Below are 25,916 nucleotides of genomic sequence, written 5' to 3' on the forward strand. Positions count from 1 at the left end.
TAAGCACCTTGTGTAATGAAGGCATTATGGGAAGTGAGATAATCTTTTTTCTAAGCTCACAAGAATTGTGACTCCTGTGACAAGTTACACTTGTCAAGCCTCCAGAGGTGGCTGTCCTCTAGTCTACATTACCTGACTATGTCATGGCTCCAAATAGACACACAAAACATTTATGGGTACATAAAAAAACCCCAACAGCAGTGGTTAAGTATCCTAAAACATCTGGATTCAATTTTCAGTGGTCCTTGCAGAAAATAAGCATTGTGTAAAATTGAATTAGTCAAGTGATGAAGAAATCTGGGCAGATGTATGGGGAGTGGAGTGTAGTAAAGCACTCACAGGCACATTGCAGAAAGCAAAACAAAAGAACAAGGGTGAATGAGTCAGATCCAGAGCCTGGGTTACATTTGACTCTCAAAATAGAGGTTCTTGTCCTCAGCAAAATTGCAGCATCTAGCCAGAGGAGGTTAAATATATTTATATTGAAAGCACTTTGCAGCTATTTTTTGTTTGTTTGTTTTGTTTTGTTTTGTTACTTTCATTTCAGTAGAGGCCTCTACTTCAAACTGCTTTTACTGTATCTGTTTCAATTAGGAGGAGATTTCAAAAGTGATTTGTTTTTAGGAAGGAGAGAAAATATGGTTTCTAGGCTATGTAGTCAGTGTGCTGCACTTTTTCCAGGTGCTTTTTGTTTGGATAGCATTTTTTTATGTCAGGAATATTTATTGAGGCACTAAGTTAGGTAACAGCCAAGGATTTGCTTTCCTATAATTTTCACTCATTAAATGATAGGAATATATCTCTTCTAATTAGGTACACTGTGTTTGATGCCTTTAGTAGCCTATAAACAATTTAATTAAAGAAAAATAATTATTCCTGTCCCATAAATTTTAATTTTTTTTCTGATATACAGGTGTGTTTTTTAGTTTGACTGTGCTGTTATACATGACCCTTTATCTACAATCATTCTAGTAAAATTGAAAACAGAGATATTGACTACATCACCATGCTTTTTTATACAATTTAAGGACAATTTGTTTCTTTAATCTAAATTCCTAATATGATGGTGGAAGTTATTGCTCTTGTTTTGAATGTGTCAGTTACATTTTGTTTGCTTCTTGTAATCCTGTCCAGTTCATTGTCCTCCAGCAAGTGGTTAAAAATAGTTTCAGAAATGCATTTTATTCAAATGTTAATACCATTTTCAGAATAGAAAGATACATTATGTAAGGCCCAGCAGGGTTGTTTTTAAAATGCAAAATGCAGATGTATTTATTAGTTTTGCATTAATTCATAATTCAAATAAGAGTAATGCTATTAATCTACAACAGTCTTTTGGTTGGTTTTTGTTATACAAATGGCCTCATGTTGCTTAGCAGAACAGATACACTGAAGGTTTTACAAGTTGTGCATTTATTAAAAAAAAAGTGATTTTTTTCAGTTGCAATTTAAAAAAATAAATGAGTGATTTGAGGCATCAGAGCATCAGGGTACAGATTTATTTTTTGGAATTTTGTTAACGGGGAACTTTTCATTAGTCTGTTATTGTTTCTGGCTATTTTGTAGTCCTCTGAAATGATACTGCAATGTGTTGGTTTTGTACTTTTTAAATATTTTTTTTCTTTTCTTTCTCTGTTTACATCTATGACTGAGAATAGTACATTGCTTTTTTTTTTATTATTTTTACTTATTTTCAGGACACAGCAGGTTTTAACACCCCCCTTCTCAGACCTCGTGTGATTGGAGAATGGATTGGCCGTGAAGAGAATGATGCAGACCCTCTGGCTGCTGAGATGCTGCAGCCACCAATACCAAGAAATAAAAATGAGCAGTGGGACAGTGAGGATAGCAGCAGTCCTGGAGGAAGGTGGGTTTTTGATCTGCCCTAGAATCATTATATTTTGTGAAACAGAGCTGTCTTACAAAACTTTCATTTCCGAGGGCAGAGTGCACGGCTTTTGAATTCCCATGCCATAGTGTAGGCACATGCAGAATAAATAGAAGTTATTAATATGTGACTTTTTTCTTCTCATGCTTTTATATATGATTAACTTAATACTGTTTGGATTCCTTTGGATTTATTCCCATGTGAAAAGTTAAGTGTATTTGGACATGGTTGGGGTCCATTGTGTAATAATGTTGTGATGTATAGCTTCATTCATATACTTCATACCCTCCATACCCATCTTTCCAGGGCTGGTAGCAGCTATTTATTAATCTTCCTGACACTTTAGTGATAAATCTGATTTTCTAATTTAAGGGAGAGATAGACAAGGGAAACAGTATATATGTTATTTTTAACAGGACTTCCTAAATTCATTTTCATTTCACATCTTAGCTTTTTGGTGTTAATATCAAGTCTTTCTCAAAGATACAATTTTGTTCTCTGCAGTAAATAATTTCTGAAGATTTATTGTGCTTGACTGAAACAGTTTGTGCTTCAGATACATGGAAGAGATTATAATACAAGGAGCCCATTTGACATGATTTAAAGATATGTTTATCACAGAAGGTTAAACACTCACAGCCTTGCTTTAAAAGGATTCATGTCTTTCTTTTTAAGTGTAAATCTTTGGCACTGCCTCTGTTAATTGGCTTAAACACCTACATTTCTCCCTTAGCCTTGCAGCAGATCACCTAGGTTATAACTAGTACTTTGACTGCAGCAGACACCTTTTTCTTCCTTTTTTTAGAAGGCAGAAACTCTGCTTTCCCTTTGAAAAGGTCTAAGGTATTTCTTCATACTCTTCCATGTGCCTTCTACATTGGAATTCACATCCCGGTCACACCGCAACTAGTGTGTCACTAGCTGTGTTCTTACAGACTGCATTCATTAACTTTCCTCACATCTTGGGAATATTTGTTATCCATGAGTACTTCATTTAATTAGATTGTCGTGGGGTGACTGTGAGTATTACTGTTTCAAAGAAGTAGCAGCATGTAGTAATGATCCCTCAGCCAGAGCTTGGACAGGAACCAACAAAACTCAGACTCTGCATCTCTCCAGTGCAGTTCCTGGGAAAATAACGGAGTCAGCAACTGACACTGCAGCCTTGATTGTGTAGGCCTGACTTTCTTTTTCCTTATTCAGCAGTCCAATAAAGGCATTGAATAAAGACCTGTTCCATGCTTCAGAGCAAATTGGGGATATTGTATCTCTTCTGTCAATAGGAAAGAGAAGAAATAAGCATCTCTGTCATATTTCCAGAAGGGAGCAGAGGTCTAGTTCTGAGCAACAGAGATTGCAAAGCAGCACATTTTTCTCTTTGTAGAGTGGTACAAGCTGTGAGAAACCTCACAGCTAATGCTATAATTAAAAATGTGAATAGTGTCTTTGAGAATAGTATTTGAGGAATCTTGTTGAGTATCATGACAAAATCATGTTGCCTGGTATGTGAACAAGGAGACTATAGGGAACTTGAAGCCAGGAAAGATTCGTGGGGTACTGATATCTCTGTTTTTAGGTTCAGTAAGTGCTGAAGGCCTATTGAAAAATATGTATTGCTAAGTGGGAGTACTGATCTTCTGGAAATGAGTAACTGCTAAACTACATGCAGCATATGGATTTACATTTGGATGACTGATTTTATGTCTGGGATAATTCTTTGATTCATTAGCATTTCATCAGCTTTTGTATGGCATTTATGAAAACCATGTTTGCAGTCTTGCAAAGGAATCATAAAGTTGCAGAACTTCAAGATAATAGTGATACTAAAATTGATGCCAACAATATATGGAAGTTTAAAAGACCTATGTTGATCAAGGTTAATCTGAATATTTTAATAATAATTCACTAATAACTGGAAGTTGTTTCAAGGTCTGATTTAGTGTTAAAGTGCTATTGGCAGAATTTTGGAATTGACCGCACATCAAATGCATGAGGCAAGTGCTGGATAATAATAACTTCATTTTAATGTAGCAAATAACTAGTACATCTAAAAATAGTGGGAACAGTATGTTTTGCTCTCAAAAGAGTGACATTATTAGTTGTAAAGAAATTTGGCTATGTCATCTATATTTCATTAATCTATTTCATAGTTAACGTAGCCTTAAATAGTTAAATTACATTTTGTAAACATAAGTTTCATTTTGGCAAATGAAAGAGAGGGCAGTTTGAAAAATCCACATCAATGTTTCAAATTTTATATTGGTAAATTTTATTTAGCAACACTTCTAATAAAAAAGTGATAGGTTATTGATCACTGTTTATCAGGATTTATGGGATAAGCCAGCAAACTCTTAGAAATAATTATAATACTCAGTTAAAATATAAGAATTGGAAAGTCAAAACTGTAATTCTTACATTATTTCCAGGTTGTATGTTTAGTTTTACCTGTCACTAAACATAAGGAAAAGGTACATCTATGAAACTATATAAATGTCCAAAGGATTGGACATTGACATTGGTAGAGTAAATGCCATTGGTGTGGTGTGAACCACAATTTCCTCCTGAAAAACATGCATTCCTGTGATGATGCACAACAGAAGCAGACATGTCGTATTTGAAAGCCCAGCCCAGTAACTCAAAAAAAGGGGAAAAAAAGAGCAACTGAAAGGACAGGTGTCATTATTGCTTTGACTGGGAAAGTCAATGTAGCCAGTCTGAGATCGCTGTATTAGTGATGTCTTTTCAAATGGACAAAGAGTCACCTTTTTGTCCTTTATGTTCTGGACTGCTACAGAGGAAAGATTGTGTTTGTCACTGGCTTTGCTGTCTGTTGCTGCTGTAAGGAAGAAAGGCTAGGTATTAATGATAAGAAACCGTAGGAAAGTGCTGGTGGCAATCCTGCTGGTACCGAGCTCATCTTTTGGAAATTTGAACTCCGTGAAAATACGATTAAACTCATTTCCAAGTCACTGATAACACTTTTCTATATGAAAAATTTCTTGGAGGAATTCTGAGAAGATGCAAGGCTCTTGGAAATCATCCTCCAGGGATAATGTATGTACAGAATGGGGAATTTGAGTGGTTTTTATTATGATACTCCTGTCTCTTAGAGTGTGAAATGAATTTGAGCTTGCAGAGGCCCCATCCATAACCTGATGTCCTAAACTCAAAACCTGTTCTTCATCTCCAAGGTGCACTTTATCTTGTTAGTGTTTATCTTTGTCGGAGAAATGAACAATTGTTGATTACACTAAAAATCATACATTTGCAACAATTCTGCCTTCCTGCAACAGACTGTAATGACAGTTAGGACTGAGGTGGGGGTGGTACGCTCATGTGGGGCACCAAACTTCTGACTGTTTTATGTTGATACAGTAAGGAATCAGAAATGGCAAACTGTAGCAAGTCCTGCCTTAGGCCCTTCTAACATCTGTGCAATTCCAGTTCTCTGTTGTTTAGGTCAGAGACACAGCTCTGCAAATCAGGAAAATTGTTATAAATATAACAATTAATCCCCTTAATCCTGTGGGGTAATGGTATCAAAACCACTCAAGGGAGCAGGTCTTTGTTGTCAACTTTTTGTTATGTATCAATGCCTTACTGATTACTAATTGACATGTTGTTCTGTACATGTAGCTAACTTAGACTTGATTAGTGCACATAAAGGCAATGGGAAATTTGCCAAATTTAATCAAAACTTTAGAAACTGAAAACACAAAATGTCTTAGGACATCCAGTGATCTGGGAATGAGTGATGTATTTTGAAGAGAGCACCAGTAAGAGAAAGTTGTGCTTTCCTCCCTCACAGCTTAAAAATGGAGCCAAAGACCAAAGGATTGAAACATCAACAGCAGCAACATAAGAAACTGCTGGCTGCCATGCTTTCTCAGGACTCCTTTGATTCTGCACAAAGTACAGCTCCATCTGTAACCGAAGAAGACATTGACAATGAAGACGATGCAATGGAACTACTGGGTAACTGCAAAAAATTATATGTATTTTCTGAATTTTTTTATTATAAAAAATCAAACATAGATTAGTCAGAAACTGCTGCCTATGTTTGAAGCTAAAGTATTCAGCAGCTGTGTGAAGTTTCAGTAGGGCTTAACATGAAAATTTCAGGAGAAATGTAAGGAAGACCATAAATGTGTGTGAATAAACTCCCAGCTGCATCCAAATTCCATGAAATCAAACGCCTCAGGTGCTTAAAGTAATTAATTTGGTTTCCTACATAAATCCCTCCCAGGGTCTACTTGCAGAATGTATTTCTGTACAAGGAATAGAATCAGCTTCGCTGTCTTTCATCTGGTTCTTCTTTTTGTTAGCTGTATCACAGTTTCAACTTCAATAGATTTTTTTTACTTACTAGCTACACAAAACTTATGTAATGTGAATTTGTACCCTCTTCAGAGGAGTTGATTGTAATTTTCCACTAGACTGTATTGTATCTTAAATCTTAAATTACGCTCTAGAAGACTTGATGCTTGCTTCTGGCTCCCTTTCCTGGAATTAATGATTGTATTTAATTAATAATAGTTCTAATTGTACTTAATAATTCCTTTTCTGCTATTTTTCAGAGTTCAGTGTATGATGCTTAAAAGGCAGCCATGGGTTTCAATATTTGTTCACAATTTCTGTTCTATTGAACTTAATAGTTGATCAAAGCATGGGAAACTCACAATCTCAGAATAACTAAGCTTTCTGAATTTATGAATTATGGCATGATTTTTTTTTCAGGTTGGAGCTTAATCTTAAAATCAGTAAAGCACACGCTGCTATTTTTGCTTTCTGTATTTCTGTTGCATCCTAACTATAGTAAGAAACACAGAATAGTTGAGGTTGGAAGGGACTGCTGGAAGTATCTAGCCCAACCTTTTGCTCAAAAAAATCAGCCATAGCAGGTTCTTCTGAGTGGATTTTGACTTTTTCATTCTCTGCAAAGATGGAAATTCTGCAGCATCTCTGGGCAGCCTGTTCCAGTGCTTGACCATGCACATGGTAAAAAAACCTGAAAAATTTGCTTAATTTATTGTGAATTAATAAAAAATTTCCTTTTCTTTTCCAGTAGTTTTAAGTTTGATGCATGCATATTTATTTTTTTTACAAGAAATAAGAGAATGGCCTGGGTCACTCATTGTTTATGTCATACAGGATAGATTTTTTGTTAATTTCTGTGCAGATAGTGAGCAAAATATATCCAATAGATGTACAAGTCTTTTCTTCCAGACACTTGAATCCCTGAAAGTATTTGGAACCAAGAAGACTGTATAAAGGAATTTTCTAGTGTCTTGACATTTGGGTAGAAAATGATCTATGTACAAACTAGTGTTTTGCAGTTTTTTTCATGAGTACTTGATTGTAAGAATTCATTCTAGTTTTGTGACGTACAAAACCTGGAATATTTTTCTATCCTGCAGTTCATCAAAACTGTCTAAGTTTATATACAAAATCAACTTAAAACTAAGTTGACAAACAGGACCTACAGTTTGGGTAGGTTTTTATAAAAATTCATGTGAGATTCTGAGGCAAAATCCTGATATATTTGAGGAGAAGCCATGTTTATAGTGGTTATATTACCATGTTATAGTAACAACCATTGAGAGAATGTTCATTATGCACATCTTAGTATTTAAAGTGCTATGCTTCTGAGAAACTGGCTTTTATTTTAATTCTCATTTTGTAATTTGCTGACAGTATGTGTGTTATATTTGATATAACTGGTCAAAATTTGAGGCTGTGTTACATGGCAAGGATGTTTTAGTTTTCCTTTGAAGGCAACATAAAGAATTTAGTTTCTAAGAGCACATATAGGTATTTTTCATTGCTATATTTTCCAGGTCAGTAACTGTTTGATACTGTGATTTTTTGTTATGTACCACATTGATCAATGAACTGCTTTGATGCTTTTTACACAACTTATATGCAGTATAACTAATTTCAAATCATGGCTTTCTGCCATCACTGAAGTGCATGGCATTGTTGCATATAGCTTTTTGATTCATTCTCTCCAGAGTTCAGTATTATTTGTTTATTCAGCTCTTTCTTAAAAAATTACAAAATTTCTTGCTCCTAAGTCAGGATTCTGGGAAACCAGTTCTACTATTCATAGCAGATAGTTTAAAGTGTGCACTATATGTAAAATGCAGAATACAAACATCCATCTTTAGGTGTGTCAAGTGAACCTTTTCCAGAGTTTGGTTGATTTATTTAGATATTAAAAGCATGAAGCTGACTTTTTGCATATTTTCCTCTAAAAAAAACCTCCATCTCCTAGGTGAGTCAATGAAGGTTTTAGCTAGAATTCTTTCATATGCTGAATAAAAGAAACTATTACATTGTTATCCATTTAAAAAGAAATGTATGTGCAAAGAAGAAAAAGAACGTTACAGGGCTATATTCTGATTTCAGTTATCACTTTTTATATGTAAGATAAGATGCATAGGAGGGCTGTTCCCATGCTGACTTTTTAAGGTGGCTGAAATAGATTAGTGACAGATAACATAGTGGAAAGGACCTTCTTGACTTGAAAAAGCTGAGAACTGTAACTGTTAATTCACATGTGTTTGTAAATGTTAAAGGTTCCTGCAGTTGATGTTTGGGACAAAATTATATCAAGGGACTGGTTTTTTTACACATCCTAATGCCAAGTATTGTGTTTTGTAAATCTAACCAGGAGCTGATGTAGTTCTTTGAGAAATTCAGCAGCCATTTTGGAGTTCTATGACATTTGGGCTTAAACTGTCTCTCACATTTGGCTGAAGTCCACTGAGACTTTGAAAGGATGTTATTCCCTCACTGATATCTCACTGATTTACATTGGAGAGGACTGAACTGTTATTTTCCCTGAAATTGCTGTAACTAGTGATTATACAGTCACCAAAGCATGACTCGTTTGGTATTGAAAGAATCAATTCTTTGACTAAGCATCAGAATATTAAGTGTATTGCTGTGCATAAACATACACATAGTAAAAGGATTTTTGTAGCATACTTGGACTTAGATATACATTCTTAAAGTTTTTGCAAGTAAGGAAGATGAGAAAGACATTCTGTGTTTTACACCATAATGGTATAGAGAACAAGTCCTGTGAGGAGCAGCTCACGGAACAAGGGTTGTTTAGCCTGGAGAAAAGGAGGCTCAGAGATCTTATTGCACTCTCTAACTTTCTGAAAGGAGGCCATGTGGAGTTTTCTGTCTTCTCCCATGTAACAAGTGATAGGACAAGGCCACAAGTCATGCCAGTGGAGATTTAGGTTAAATATTAGGAAATGTTTCTTCATGGAAAAGTTTGTCAAGTATTTCAACAGGCTGCCCAAGGAAATGACTGTCACCAGCCCTGGAGGGATTTAAAAGATGTGTAGATGTGGCACTCAAGGTTTAGTGGTGGACTTGGCAGTGGTAGGGCAATGGTTGAACTTGATGATCGTAATGGTCTTTCCCAGCCTAAATGATTCCATGATTCCAAGATATTGAGTCATAATGCTCAAGTAGCAATTTCTTGGTTTTGCACAATCTTCCTGTATGTTCACAGTACCAAAAGTGTTACGATGTGTTAACAGATCCTATGCAGTGGTTAACTCTGTGGCACCACTGCAAAGGGTACCCAGGAAGCTCACTCACACAACTATGGTTGAAGTGAAAGGTGGTGATAACTGAAGCTGATTTCCTGCAATTGATGCATATACCAGTCTGTATGATTCTGAAGAGCCTCACTGATTTCAATACAAAGAATCTTATATTTAGAGTTTGGAGCATCAGGACTTGTAAAACCATCTCTTCTTTTCTTTGGAGCTGGTTTCACAAAAATGCTTTTTTTTCCATAATCTATAAGTCTTAAGTGAAAGTTCAGTGATTGATTGCTTCATGTTTATTATGTGTAATTCCTTCTATACAGTAATAAACCAGAATCGCTGAAGATAGAAATGCACTTCAATTAGTAATAAACTTTTTGATTATTGCTTTGGAAGATACCTGATGTGTTCTCTTTGCTTTAATAACTCTTCTTCTAATCTTTAGAATTTCTTTTTTCTATAAGAGCTTTCAAATGTTAAGTATTTAATCATTTTAACACCCTTGAAATGTTGTTTGTTGATATATTTACATTTTATAACACAAGGAGATAAATAGAATATAGTGGAGATTGCATTTGCCTGAAGGATGACTGTAGCTCAGTGTCTGGTAGTCTACCCCTTAAATATCTATATTGCTTTTCTATTGAGCCTCTGAGCCCCTAATTGATAGGGTGTTCAATCTGCAGTGTTTTCAGTACATTTCCTTTGGTTTAACAGACGTTCCTGATTTCCTTGGTTCCTGAAGGTTCTTGACAACATGCAGGAAACTGACTCTTAGGCATGATTAATTATACTAATACTAGCAAACAGTTGTTCCTTTTTGTTCACTTTCCCAGATGAACAAAACTTTCTCCACTATGTGACTAGAATACATAATTTTTCAGGAAAGAGACCACAAAGCCCTAGGAAAGATAATCCGAATTGTAGTTCACCTTCAGAAGAGTTTTCTGGCTTGTAGCCAGTTTTGTTGTGATTTAAGTAGAATGATAGTGTGGGAGAAAGACATATGAATTGTTCCTAATGTTCCCTTTCACTGAGTCTTCCGTTTTTGGAAACTATTGGAAAATCAGCAGAACTACCAATGGGTGTGTGCTGTGTAGGGAATGCACAGAAAATGACACCTCTGGGAGACAGGAGCCTTTTCTGCATGTAGAGGCTGGCTGTGCTGTACACTGCAAAGTTTTCAGTGGCAGATACAGTGCGCTGGTGTGTGTTTAACAGATGTCCTCTAGAAGAGCACTCAGGCTCCATCAGGTGTGGGTTTAAATATCTTTCTGAGGTAAAAGTTCAGCAAATACCATATTCAGACTTTTTTGTCTGGAAATATATAAAGTCACTGAGCAAGAGAAATGTACTGGTCTGTTTAATGTCATTCATGGAGTTCATTGATTTCACTTCATTTTGTGGTCCTTTGCTAAGAGACAGAAACATCTGTGGGAATATCTTTGTTGATCTGAGAACAGGCAAAGCTTTAAATTGCTAGTCAGAGAAGAGGGGTTTTGTGTTTAAAGTCCTAATAGAATCCTGCTTTTGCATTTTACTATACTATGCCTTTACTAGAGGTCTTTGATGTTTAAAGAGAATTTTTACTCATAATAACTTCCAGTAAGCTAAGTTCTATGGTTTGGTTAAGACTGTGTTTGTAATGTTAGAATAAATTATTAAACTAATTAGTCACATATTGCAACACTTGTTGCAACTGCTGGTTAGATAAGCATAAAATGGATTGAAAATGAGGTTGATTGCGCTTCATATTACTATAGGGAAAGCAGAGAAAGAAAACAAATTATAGCTAGAGATACTAGCTTCTCTTGAGTTGAAATGAGTTACATGAGCTAATAAAAAAAGCTTCAAAGGAATGATTAATTATCAAGGAATAGATGTGTACTGAATTTAATGATGTACAGAAGCCTAAAATATAATTAATTTATAATTTGTAAAATAAACCAAAGCTTCCTGGGTACCCTTTGCAGTGCTGCTGCAGAGTTAACTACTGCATAGGATCTGTTAACACATCGTAACACTTTTTTTTTATCTTAAACCTCTACCGAAACAGTGGAGAAAGTCCACTACTAAACTATGTCCTATGCACCACATCTGCACATCTCAGCCACTTCCCTGGGCATCTTGTTTCAATGCTTGACAAACCTTTCATGAAGAAATTTTTCTTAATATCCAATTTAAACATCACCTGGCTGACTTGGATCGTTGTCCTGTCACTTGCTATGTGGCAGAAGAGCCTAACCCCCACCTGGCCACAGCATCCTTTCATGGAGTTGTACCAGTGATCAGGTCACCCTGAGCCTCCTTTTCTCCAGGCTAAACAACTCCATCTCCCTCAGCTACTCCTCATTAGACTTATACACCAGACCCTTCACATGCCCTTTTCTGGATATGTTCCAGCACCTCAATGTCTTTATTTTAGTGAGGGGTCCTGAACACAGGATGCGAGGTTGGCATCACCAGTGCTGAGTGCAGAGGGAGAATCACTGCCCTGCTCTTTCCAACTGTGCTATTCTTGATCCAAGCCAGCATGCCGTTAGCCTTCTTGGGCACACGGCTGTTTCATGTTCAGTCTATCAAACTTAACTCCCAGGCCCTTTTTCACTGGGCAACTTTCCAGCCACACTGCCCCAGCTTGTAGCATTGAGTGGGGTGGTTGTGACTGCAAAGCAGCACCCAGTCCTTTGCTTTGTTGAACTCCATACATACCACTGGCCTTTGGTCATCAATCCAGTCTGTCCAGATCCCTCTGCGGGGCCTTCCTTTGGCAGAACAACATTCCTGCCCAATTTGCTGTCATCTGCAAACTGACTGAGGGTGCCCTTGATCCCTTCATCCAGATTATTGCTAAAGGTATTAAACAGGGCTGGCCCCAGTATTGAGCCCTGGGGAGCACCACTTGTGACTAGGCACCAGCTGGTTGTAATTCCATTCTCCACCTTTCTCTGGCCCAGTCATTCAGCCAGTTTTTTATTCAATGAACAAGTGTACCTACCCAAACTGTGAGCAGCCAGTTTCTTCAGGAGAATACTAAGTGTTGTCAGTTACTGAAGTCCAGGGCGACACCATCCACATAATTTCTGTTGTTCAGTAACTAGGTCACCTTGTTGTGGAAGGACATCATGTTGGTCAAGCACACACTGTTGTTCATAAAAACATTCTGGGTGAGCCTGATCCCCATGGACTTGAGGTTTTCCTTCATGTGCTGTGTGGTGGCACTCGAGATGATCTGCTCCATGACCTTCCCTGGCACCAAGATCAGGCTAACAGATCTGTTCTTCACCAGATCCTTCTGGCTGGTCTTGTAGATGTGTGACACATTTACTAACCTCTCACATTTGCATATTGATATAGTATCTTTATGTACTTGTCCTGGTCTTGTATCATCCGTAAAATTGGGATGCTGGATAAATTGATGTCCAAACTACTTTGTACTTCTTTAGGACACTCAGGTTATTTTAGGCATACTGGGGAAATCATTCTATGGCAATATATCTAAGGAAATCCAGCAATGGATGTAATTACTTTTGTGCCTGGATCTGTTTTAGTCAGGGTGCTGACTCTCCAGTATTAGCAATTGGCACTTACATCTTGATATACTCAACAAATATTCTTTAGCTTACACTGAAGCTCAAGATGTGAATGTTGGAGTCCACAAGCTGGGTGGGGAGATCTGGCCGGCTTGATTGACTAGTCTGTGTGCTAAACTGCTGCCAGCTCCTGAGCAATTGCATTCTCTTTTCTGGGGCATGCAGGGAAAGAAAGCAAGTAAAAAATCAGTTACAACAGTCAGACTTGTAATTTAGTAAGAAATTACAGAATTTCTTCACTTGGAGATTCAGAAGAGACCAGGGGAACCCTTTGAGCTCTGGTGAGGGTTCTTTACTATTCAGTTAAAGACATTTGAAATCACTGTTTTTGTGCTGGGAGAGCAGGATTGAGTTTTCCAGTCAATTCAGGGAGGTGTCAGCAGAGAGAGAGTTACTATGATTACTGGATTTTGGGTATCACAACCCCATAAAGCTAGTGTTTGAACTGCTTCATCGAAGGGGGGTTGTTCATCCAAGTCATAGATAGAGGGTTTATTCAAAGAGACATTTGTGAATTTAACTTATATTGTGAGACAAGGGTGTGAAGGCAAGAAATTATATCCAAACACAGCAGAGCTTAAATATGTTTTTCTTGTTAAGATGTGGCTGATTAGTGTCATGTTTTTCTGAATTGCTAAAGTATCAACTTCTGTGAATAATTGTCCTTTATTTTACATACAGATAATTTGGTTTGTATAAGATAATTACTGCCAGCAAGAAAATTCAGTGAAGTACAAATTTAGCAGGGCTTTCATGGTTGGCCATAGAGATCTACTTTTATATGTGTGTATATATATATATATATATATAATCACACATAAATTCCAAAAAAAAGAAAAACCCAAATAATTTTTTTTTTTTGCAAGAGTATTTCTTAGGTTTTGCAACCTGAATCATAGTGCAGTTCATAATAATGGACAAAATTTGGCATATGTAACAACACAAAGTAAGAATTGAAACAAAATGAAGCAAGCCAAAACTATGAATGAAATACTTGAAAATGTGCTTTTTTGTCCATCTTTCTAAACGAGAATTTATTGAGAGGAAGGTGTCGGAAATCCATGTAGAAAAACTGATTCCATTGCCATGTGCTGCAGAACGCTGCAGCACCTTTTTCAACAATTCATATTCGGTTTTTCTGATGCATTAATTACTTGATGATGCCTTTACAATTGTTGAAACTGTAATTTAATGCCATTTGCAGAAAATGGGGATTTATTTACATTTCTGAATGAATATAGATGTCTTGCATTCTGGTACATTTGGGGGAAAGTACATGAAATTTCTGAAAAAGACTATTTGTTGAATCTGATGCACCCAAAAGGAAGACAGTTCTGTTGTAATACTATGAATATCTTGTCTACTTATGTAAGTATTATCATGTATTGTTTCCCTATATTCTATACTGTATTTGCTTTTGGTTTTCTCTTTTATTTGGTTTTGGTCATTGAGTTTGGCACTCCAAATGTGTTTGAGACATAGGTTATTTGTGGTTTATTCCTAACTAGTATATTAAAGTATATTTTTATTACTGCTTCTCCACTGATGTTATTTTATATTAATGGCTTCTGTTAAGAGTTAGATTTGAAATTATTTAGTGTGTTTCCAGAACTGATAATGTATGCCATGCAAAATGATCACCAGAAAGCATTCATAATCAAAACCTATAATTTTTGCTGCTTCCTAACATTAGAAGCTTAATTTCACATGATTTAGTGGAACTGTGTTGGCACTTGTCAAGACATGAGCTTATATGCTTTTTATGTGGAGCACAGTGACTCTTTTAGGAGAATTTTGGGAGAAACTAAAAAATTATATATTAAGCTGAGGGCTCATGATGTTCCTTCCTCTGCCATTAAAGAAAAGGAGAAAGAGAGGAGAAGGTTTATTGTTACATCTCAATGTAGATAGATATCACTTATATGAGAACTACAGCTACCATGTATGAATAGATTCTGGAAGGGAACAAAAGATTATTTTGAGAAATAATATCCTCAACTTATTACAGAAATTGAGAATCACAGAACTGTGTGCTAGTCTTAAAGATAAGAGTCAGCATTTAGGTGACAAACCCTGAAAAGGCTCAATATGTTTCAATTTCTAACTTAAAAGTGAAAGCTAAATCATGAAAGCTAAATGTGTGGTTCAAATACATAGCTGTACTCAAAATAGTGCAAGGCCCAAGCAGCTCAGAACACTCAGTGGCAGTAGGAAGAGTCACTTCTTCAGACTTTACTGTTTTCTACATCTTTCTGTGTCTGAGTAGGTCAGTTAAATTTGTTTCAGTTTCTGGCAGAGTATTTAATGGAGCTGGTCCCAACTCTGGTAGTGCTAGAATGAGGCTGTGGGTAGGATTTAATGCGTGCCATCATAGTAATGAGAAATCAGGTATCTAATTGCTGTCATTTGTCTCTCCTTCTCTCAAAAAAATGTCTTTTGATGTGGAATATAGCATTGATTTCTATGTACTCAGTACATTTTATATACAACTGGTTACTAAAAGTCTTTTAATTTTGGCTTGTAAGGCTAGCATGTGCTGAGACTTGACATCCAGTTTAGCAACTGGTATAATTCACAATTGTCACTATGGTTTATTGATGCAGAATTAATAGAAGGACTATTCAAAAGATACTGACAAACTCTGACAAGTTTCCGAATTGCAGGAGGTAATTAGGGAGTGCTGGTTGTGAGTTTGTTACTTTGGAAATCAGACTGAAATGTCTATGTTATACTGGACACTACCATTGTTAGAAGATACAGAAAACTGATCACTTAGTTGTTAATGTGTAGTTAATTATTTGGGCTTAGATTCACAGATTTGCCATGTGGATTTGTAAGTATGAGAGACACTGAAAATTAGGTGTATGATTTTATTGAGAAGTAATTGGATTGTAAGACCTTTTTTCAGACTGTAAAACTGCCATTTTTTAGTGTGAAACCTAACAAAATGAAATTGGAGTTGACAAGTACTGTAACAGGGTGGGAGAATAATATTGCAGCTTTAGTAACACATTCTTCTTCAGAAGTGGGATATTTCAGAATAACTAGTATTCCCAGCAGAAATAACAATGAACATCTGATATCTCATGTATGTGTAACGTAGTCTACTAAGAGTAAAATAATGAAATAAGAGGAAGTGATTTAAAGAAGTGATAGTACAGTTAGGAGGACAAATAGAAAAATAGAGCCTTATCTTTCTCTTTCCTTGAGACTGTTTAATTTATTTTTTTTTAATGGCAGAACCTCATGAACTGCAATGTGGGTCAAATGGGAAGTTCATGTTTCCTGAAGCTTCAACTTCTGCAGCAGATCTATGCACTTTGATGTGATGGGGTATTACAGTTTTGAGATAGGCAGATAGTAAAGAAGAAGAGGTGCTGCTTTTTTCATGCCTTTCACATTCACTTGTTCTTACAGCTTGTGTTTTCATACAATACTTTAAGACCAAAAAAAGAAAAAAATTAAGTACAGGCTATAAATTGTGATAAGAAAGAGATTGAGTAAGTTATCCTGCAGCAAGTCTAGCAGCTAGAAGCAGGAGACATCCCTTTTAAGACTGTCGAGTATTTATAAAGGAATCCTATCTATGGGTTGAAGCTGAGAGGAGCCACACCCTTTACCGAGGTGCACAGCAGTAGAGTGAGTGACACTGGGCAGAAATTGATACAGGCAAAATTCTGATTAAATATAAAGGGAAAAAAAAATCAGTGTATGGATACTGAACTGCTGAAACAGATTGCCCAGGGAGGTTGTGGAGTCTCTAACCTTGTTTTCAAGACTCAGTTGGGTAAAACCCTAAGCATCTTGGATGATGCTACTTTGAGCAGGACAGGGAGCCCTAGACATCCTGAGGCCCCTCTGAGCCTGAACAATTCAGTGCATTGCCAGTGTAGAGACGGTCATGACATGTAATTTTACTGTACTCTGTTTGTAATGTACTCAAAATGAGATCATTAGAAACTTAATGTTTATCTATATCTGAGTAAACTACTGTGCAAATAAATGTTTTACCAAACAAAACACACAGACTGAGACAAAGTGATTGTATCTAGGCTTCAGAGGGAAAGTAAGATAGCTAATGAAATAGGATGATGTGTGATTAGAAGACATGCAGAGGGGTTTAAAATATTAGATTGTTTAGATAACCTGTATAAGAATTATATCTGTCATGCAAATCAGATTAATGGTTGCTGCATTTCCTTATTCCTCTCACATCTGTATTACTTAACATAAAAAGGCAGTTTCAAATATGATAAAAAGTATTAGTAGTACAGTCTGCATTTCTAACTAAACAGTAGCTGATTACCAGTTCAGTCATCCAGAAGGGACATTCATTTACTGATGAGAATTGTATGAGCCCTCAGTATTGCTGAAACTCTGTCAAGCCTCATGGTTATTTCCAGAACCATGGGGGTAAAAAAATGTTGATTTTGCTTAGGAGGAAAACCAGGTGAGAGAGTTGAAGTGTTAAGCACTTAGAAGTAAATATATTTTTGTGCTACATTTTAGAAATTGATACGCCAAAATAGTTAAAATGATACAGATAGAAAGTTAATATAAAATGACCTAGACAAGTAATTACAGCCCATTATCATTGTTTACCTTTCCTGAGCCTTTGAAGTGGACTGAAATGCCTGCCTGAAATGATCTAAATAAGTGGTAGTGAATGGCTTCCAGTTTTTGCTTTCTCTTCAGAGCAAGTAATTTTAAAAGATGGTAGCAGGCTTTAAAGGTTGATAAGTAGCTTAGCAGCTGTGAGGGCAGTAACAGGAAGTTAAAATGAGGAGGTGAAATGCTATGAGTAAAAGTTAGTAGAAGTAATAATTTTTTCCCATTTAACTCTGAAAAAACACCTAAGAGATAGTTTTTTGGTGGAATAGGAGAATGACAAGGTAGATGGAAAAATGAGTCCTTTGGGCAAAAGCTGGAGGCATCCCAGGCTGTGTGATAGAAACCCATATTTCAATAGAAGAAAGAAACAGTTCCTTCAGGTTAGATGAAAGTTTAGTATTAACCAACCGACTCCACATAGAACAATCCTAATGAAAAATTAAAAAAAAGTGAATAGTCAATAGAGTGAATAAATTTTTGGTACAACTGGAAACTTTATCTGGTAGTGTACAAGGTGATAAAACAGAGGTATATTTGGTGCAAGGAAGCATCACAAAAACACGCATGAAGGCAGATTGAATCTCTGTAGACGATCAGCAGCACCCTCATGTCTCCAAAATCTCTGACAGAGACTATGGATTGTGCATTAGACCATGACGTGGGTGAGAAGGCAGTGTTAATTAAAATGCAATGAATATAATAAATTTAAATGAGGTGTTATGGTGGCCCACACAAAGCAGTCCTGGTTATTGAACAGGTGAGAGATGAGGTCTTAGTAGTATCTTACAGAGATGCAGAGTCACACTGCTCACTGCTGCAGTCTGCAGAGAAACTACAGCATTCACATCTGGGGAAGTGAGAGGAAGCTACAGAACTAGGTAAGACTAGTGCTAGGAAAAGCATGTGGGAGCCAGAGGCAGAAATATCTAGTCCCTTTCTACTACTGCACGGCCTGGTCAGGATACTTTGGAGCCTCTGCTTCATTTTATGTTGTCTTCAAACTTCATTAATGTTGTTCTAATATTGCTAGGGCTTATATTCATTTATTTAGATTTTTTTAAAATGGAAACAGACTTTGCAAACATTTAATTTTTTTGTCAAATTTGATGAGATTAATGGTGTTTAAGAAAATAAATAATCCAAAGGCAAAAAAAAAGTTACGATGGATAAGCAATATTTTCTTTCAAATCAATAATAAAACAACAGGGGACAATAAAGCAGTCTTCTATTTAAGTATTGGCCAAATCTTAAGATTTTGCTTGCTTTATACTGATTTCTTAAAAAAAAACAAAAACAGGTCCCCATTAATTTTTGATACAATACAATGAATTCAGTGGAACCTTGTTTAAAGGTTTTTGTTTGGGTGCAAAGTTACCTCCTATCCTGAGTATCATTCTAGTACAAGTATTTGGACATAGACAAAATGAGTTACTCAAAAAGTCATGGTTTTCTCTGGGAATGACTGGGATAGGCTTCAACTTCTGCAGTACTCCTCAGCACCAACTCTGGCACTTGTGACAGCCCAGAAGAATTTCTTTCCATTTCCAGAAAGGAAATGTTTCCTGTAATACACTAATAGTAGGTACAATGAGCTGGCATATGCTTCAATGAAAACCCTGAGATGTGACCTCAGACACTCTGCCTTACAGAGATGAACATGATTCTAGAAGTGGGCCGGGAGGCTCCTGAGTTAACTGATTCTGGCACACCGGTTCCAGATACTGCTCTGCATTTGGGACTCTGTTTCTCATTGGTGCTACAATGTCTTCATTATGCAGCAAAGAATTAGACTCTGAAGACATTATGACTGGGATATTGTTATTGCCATTTACCCTGGAATTCCAATTATAGCATGGGAATTATGTTCAGGTGGGAATTCTGTCTGGTTACTTCAGACTTTATAGGAATCTGCAGTGTTAAACACTGCAAAACTCTGAATGGCACTGGAAACAGACTTTTCCCTGCAAACAGCCTCACTAAAACAAATAGTGCATTTTTGTACTTGTGTACATCGTGTGATTATGTCTATTTGCACTAGGATCGGACCATTCAGGTTCAGCCTGTCATTCTTGTGTTCTACAACACCTTTCAGTTTATTTTAAAATAACAAGCCAACATAATAAATGTGATTTACTAGTTCTAATTACTTTGCGAAAGAAGCCGCTAAAGTAAAGAGTGTAGAGGTTGCATTCCTCATAAACGTTTCCATGTATTTTATAGTAAAAACACGGATATAAAAGTGAACGTTTTGGGTAAAGAAGAGAGTGCTTCTGCAGTTTACAGGCCTAGTTCCGCAGATGATTAGAAAGTATGAACGCAAGCAGCAAGGCAATTAAATGTGTGTAGCTGTGCTGAGGTTTTGGAGTGGCGCCGGTGCTGTCAGAGCGCAGCTGTGCCCACCAGGGGGCGCTGGCGCTTTTCCTTAGGGGTTGATTAATCTAAAACTAGATGAGATTTAATCTGTTTAAAAGGCGAGCAAAGTGCTTCATGTTGCAGGAGAGAAATACCGTATGGGCAAGAAAACGGGACGAAAAAGGGCACAGTGTAAACCTTAAGCGTTATTTTTCCATTCAAAAATTATCAAAATTAAATAGGTTCTTTATTTTACCAAGAGTTGCATGGAAATTCACAGTGAAGACTACATGTGACTGCAAGAACTGATAAGCAATTTTTAATTAGTGTTCTGTGGAACTTTTCTGGGTTGTTTTTTTTTGGTTTTTTTTTTTGTTGTTGTTTTTGTTCTTTTTTGCAATGAACATGGATTTTAAAACTATCATTATAGATAGAAATACACATCAAATAAAATTAATACACAGAAGAAATGAGGATTAGATGTAGTTTTTACTCCTTGGATTAAAAAGTTAAATTTTCACAGGAGAAAGCAAACATCTTATTCTTTTGTGGAATCAAGAAATGCTGAAATGTGCAGCAAAAAAAATTAGTCATTACGGACCTCCATTTGACCTGCATTATAGTGGCTATTTGAAACTGCACAAATTTGTCCTTTTTAACAATATGCGAGGGGTTTTGCCCAATTTTCCAGTCTAGGTCAGTGGTCCTGTAAGCCTGTCACATGATTAATCTAATTGAACAAATTTTGAATATCTGGTTTGTGTTGTCTTGATTCATGTAGAAGCAAGTGAACTCGGAGAGCAACGCTTGTCAAAATATGATAGAAACATATCAACGATTGTTGCTCATGAAGACTGCCACTGCTGTTCACTTGTATATGCAATTTATCCCAATTTTTGTAAATCTGCTGGCAAAGCAGTTATTTAGATATGGGGAGGGAATAAATGTGTAGGAAGGAGAAGAACTGCTGATGTTCAGTTATGGTTGCTGAATTACATTTTTGCAAGAATAAACTTTGTTGCTGTGATGAATTTGAACTGAATTTAATTTTATTACATTTGTAATTAACTTAGCATGTAGTTAAGGGTAGACTTGCCAATGGTGACATTTAAGTAGTGCTGGAAAATGATTTATAGATCAGGAGTGTGACATAGTATATGTTATAAAATGTGTTTAATCGAACACATGTACAAAACTATAGTTAATTGTATCAGGCTAAAATAACTAATTAGTGTGGAACAAAAAATATGTGAAACCCATCATCAAAATGGTCATTCTTCATTCATCCTCCTGCCACAAAATTAATAGAATTATTCCTTTTTTTGTTGCAGTGATTTTATAATTTTCCTCATTATAATGTTGATATTATTTATATGAAATGTTTATCACACAATAAGGTTTAACAATACCTTGTGTGCATGGAACAGAAAAGTAAATTCTTGGAAAGAAAATGTAAATGTATAGAACCTAAAAAACAGGCTCAGTATCTCCAGCTTCAGTTTAAAATTTTACCCAATTTGATACTTTATCTTTAAGATGAGTTTTGCTCATCTTAACTTCTTAACTTCTCAGCTGGTGTGTTCAAAAGACATTGCATTGGAATAATAGGGTCAATTTGATTGTTTTAAGTTTTGATTAAAATTACATGCAGTTTTTGCAGTTTATTTGTGAAGTGTATGTTGATCAGTATAGAAAATAAGAAATTAGTGCTACAGCTGCTGTCAAACACCTCCTACTGAACTTAAAACAGAATTTGTTTTCTTCTAAGAGGTTGTAGGTCAAATGGGTTTAAAGAGCTTTGAGCAAAGAAAATTTTTCCTTGTGTATGTATTGCTTTCTCTTTTCAGACTTTAATTCATACTTTCAGTTTGTACCACACCTTTTATTTTGTTAGAATCTTGGGGGAAAATTGAATTTTAAATGGTTCTAATCCTGACACCATTTTTCTGACAAGTTGTTTAATGTGTGACTGTTTTAGCAGCTCAAATTTTTTATTATTTGATTTGTTTATACAAAAGCTTGTCTCAAATAATTGACTGATTTAAGTCTGTTGAAAGAAGGGAGAACTTGTGGTTTGAATAAAAAAAAAACACCACTAATGCTTCTTTTTATCTTATAAGGGGAAAAACAGTTTGTTTTGCAAATTGATTTGTAAAAGGAAACAGAGCATTGGGATATAATCACCTACTTTTTAAGGAGTTCTTCTATAAAATATTAATAAAAGTCCTGGCTCTATGAAAATAAAAGGCTTAAAAGTCTACAGGGTAAAAGATAGTGCTGATAGATGCTTCTTTTTGTGTGTGCGTGTGTATACGTGTGTGTGAGTGATCACTTCCACACAGAAGATTAGGGGAAAAAACAAGCTAATGCTGTTCAACAGATACCTTTAAATAATATCTATTCCTAGAGTGTAGGCATTGCTCATATTCTCCCTGAGAGATCATATCTAATAAGCCTATGATGATCATTATTAACAGATGTAGGCTTGCATAAATAGGTACTGCTATTGAATACCATCGCTAGCTCAATTTAAACTTTACTCTAGAGAATATTTACCTGAGTCTGTGATGCAATTGAACTGTAATTCCTGGGAGATAAGAGTGCAGAATGAAAAACATTGTGGATTATTTTGTTGGGGCATGTCATATATTAACTGAACTGAGTTACAATGAGCAGGAAAAGAATGCAAGATAAAAGAATAGTATAATTGTATTTATCTGGCAAAAAATAAAGTGAATTAATGGGGATTTACTTCATGACAAAACTACAACTCCAGAAGACTTTCAAGGAGCAGTCCCTTTGTAAGCTCTGTCTTCAGTAAGTGGGTTATCAAACATTTTTTTTTTTTTAAGTATGAATAGATGTAAAATGGCAGGACATTTAATCACAACTTGAGGAGTACTAGACTTAGGCTTCTATTGCATATGTCATTTGAACTCCTTGTTAGAATATATGCTTAGAATGTAATTTTTTAATATATTATTGCATTTTTTCTTGTTCTCTGTGCCTGTTTCCAACCAAGTCCATCCTTCACTTTTCTCTCCATTTGCACTGCATGTCCTGAGTTCAGATGCTTGGTGAAACAATGCTGTTCAGTAGAACAAAGATGATTAGCTGTTCAATACTAGAGCCTTTGAAAAGAATGTATGATGTAGAGGTAGGGTATTGACCAGGTAGGATACGCCTGTCACTGTCCCTGTATGGTAGGCAGAGTAAGCTGCTAGCCCTAAAAGCTTTTACTCTTTTGGATAAATTTGAAGTTGTAAGGCTCTTACAAGAATGCCACATTGATTGTGTTTTCCACAGAAGTTTCAATAAGATGTCTGATAGTAATGAAGTTCTCATGACTTGCCACAAAAGTTTGGATTCCTGCTTCGGTGTCTGAAGTCTAACAACTCCTTGGTAAAATAGATACTTAATTATCTTAACATGAGCAGACATACTTTTCTGTTCCTTATGCTTAGAAACAATAAAACCATTTAACTTAATATTTTCTTGGAAATCTTTTGAGAGGTACAAGAAATAAGGAAAAAACAAGATTTTGCATATCTTCACCATTATTATAAGAAAATGAAAAACAGTTACACTGTTGTTCAGGAGCTGAACGTTTACTTCTCACAAGCATCTTTATCCTACGTTACTTTTTCGGGAAGATGGGTGAAGTAAATCTGCAGAGTTATGTTCTTTATTTTTCAGAAAATGAATGTCAGATTTTCCACATGAAGTTTAGTATATATTTATGTGAATGACCTAAAATAATCTCCAGCAAAAGTCCGTGATGCACATATATGTATGTATATATAATCATAGAATAATAAAATTATTTTGGTTGGAATGGACCTTAAAGATCATTTAGTTCCAGCCCCCATGCTATAGGCAGGGACTCCTTCCACTAGACCAGGTTTCTCAGAGCTCCATCCAACCTGGCCTTGAGCACTTCCAGGGATGGGACAGCCACAGCTTCTCTGGACAGCCTGTGCCAGTGCCTCACCACCCTCACATAAAATAAATTCTTCCTAATATCTAATCTAAATCTACCCTCTTTAATTTTAGATCTATTCCCTCTTGTCCTGTCACTACATGTTCTTGTAAATAGTCTCTCTCCATCTTCCTTTTAGGCTCCCTTCATGTACTTAGAACAATGTAATTAAGTCACCCCAAAGCCTTCTCTTTTCCTGACCGAACAATCCCAATTTCCTTAACCTAATATTTGGGTTTTTTTCTGTGACTACAGGATTTTGCTTCTTTTTGTTACAAATAATAGGGTATTATTAATTCATTGCCATGAGGGTGAATATTGTTATAATATTACAAATTTGAAGTCAAGAATTACAGTGTAAGAATGAATGTTGCAGCATTCTCATAATTTGTTGCCAGTAAAAGGGTAGGGTATTTCCTGTGAGAAGCACTCACATCTTTCTTTTGTGTTTTTCCTGTACCCAGAGGGTCACTGAAACTGGCAGAGCATTTTTAAATTGCAATTTAGGTTTGAAATTTTGACATTTATGAATCACATACCTATTTAGACATGCCTCAAAAAAAAGTGTGAATATTGAGGTGGAATGAATAGCAGACATTATTATTTTCTTAAATGTTTTGTTCCAAATAAGGAATTTTTAAATCTCTTTGTGTGAAGATGCTTGGTTCTGCTGCTGCAGGCTGCTGAAAATGGCATTCTTGACAATTTCCCAGCTACTGTTAGTAGTGGAAAAACAGGAACATTGTTTTCACAGAGGAGCTGCTGGGACCTGCAAGATCTGTGGCTCAGGGGCAGCCCCTCTGTGGCTTGTGCAATTACAGGCCTGGGCCGCCTTACTCAGAGTGGCTCAGAATTTTCAATCATGGTGTATGTCCAAATCTGCAGTTAAGGGACAGTGTTGTGATGCCATGTTGGCTTCAGTGTGCAGTGTGTAAACCTGATCTTTGGTTAGAGCTCTAGCTTCTTTAAACTGCAGGCTTCCAGCTCCTTGGAAATTCCCAATCCTTGTGCTCTGAGAGCAGATGCTGACTGCTGCTCAGTAGGCTTTCCCAGGCTGGTGTGATAGCAACAAGTAGGTTTCATCATTTGTGAGGAATTCCTACTGAAATCATTGGTGCTGGGTAAAAAAATCTGGTGTAAATCTGTGCTGTATTGGGTAGAAATACAGCAAACCTGGTATTTTTTTGAATTAAATAGGCTTAAACTTATTGATGTAGTACTTTCAAATATGGCTGAAACATGGACATCTGAACATCAGTGTTCCACTGTTAGTGTGAAGGCAGTTGTTGCTGAAATATATTTGGTAATGTTCAACTACAGCTAGCATGAATCATGTTCAAAATACAGAGAAGGTAACATCAAAGTCATCTTTGTCAGCTCAGAATTGTTTTTCCCTAAAAGAAGGAATGAGCATCTGGAATATTGTTGGCGATCATCAAAGCAGATTCCTGTTTCCAGTGGTCCTGAACAGCTGTGCAATTGTGAAAAAGCTTGTGGTCTTTTTACCTCCAGAAAGGCATTGCTTAACTAACAGTATGGCAAATACTTCTGTCTGTGGTTTTACATATTTTAACAGGATGGGCTCTGAGCTATTGTCCTTTTGTATGCTTGGTTAACAAAATGAGCTGAAATTTAGAGAATAAATAGTGCTTGTACCCCCTAGGCATGTATAATTTCTTAAAGGCAGTCTGCCCAATACCAAATGAATGCTCTTGGCTGTGAAATAGATAATGTTTTCTTGGTGGAGTCAAGCTGCATGAAAGGGAAAGCTGCCAGCATTTACAAAACCATTTAATATAAGGAATGGTTCTGACACAATTATGAAGGCAAGGCAAAACCACATTTCTTTACTATAATTTTTGCTATGGCATAAAATTTCTGAGAATTTAGAAGTTACAATTTGACACTTGTTGGTGTAATGT

The 25,916-nt window shown here is 36.2% G+C and overlaps 1 protein-coding gene across 2 annotated transcripts in view; it reads left to right on the top strand.

Annotated features, from left to right (window-relative positions):
* The window catches only part of C2H8orf34 (chromosome 2 C8orf34 homolog), a 148,077-nt gene that overhangs the window by 51,383 nt on the left and 70,778 nt on the right, over positions 1 to 25,916 (top strand). For both annotated transcript variants that reach the window (XM_015618613.3, XM_033512288.1), the window contains 2 exons: positions 1,698 to 1,867; positions 5,697 to 5,863. In XM_015618613.3, coding sequence (XP_015474099.1) covers positions 1,698 to 1,867; positions 5,697 to 5,863 — 337 coding nt within the window. The remainder of the gene's footprint in view (positions 1 to 1,697; positions 1,868 to 5,696; positions 5,864 to 25,916) is intronic.

The sequence above is a fragment of the Parus major genome, chromosome 2 (genome assembly GCF_001522545.3).
Source record: "Parus major isolate Abel chromosome 2, Parus_major1.1, whole genome shotgun sequence".
Lineage (NCBI taxonomy): Eukaryota > Metazoa > Chordata > Aves > Passeriformes > Paridae > Parus > Parus major.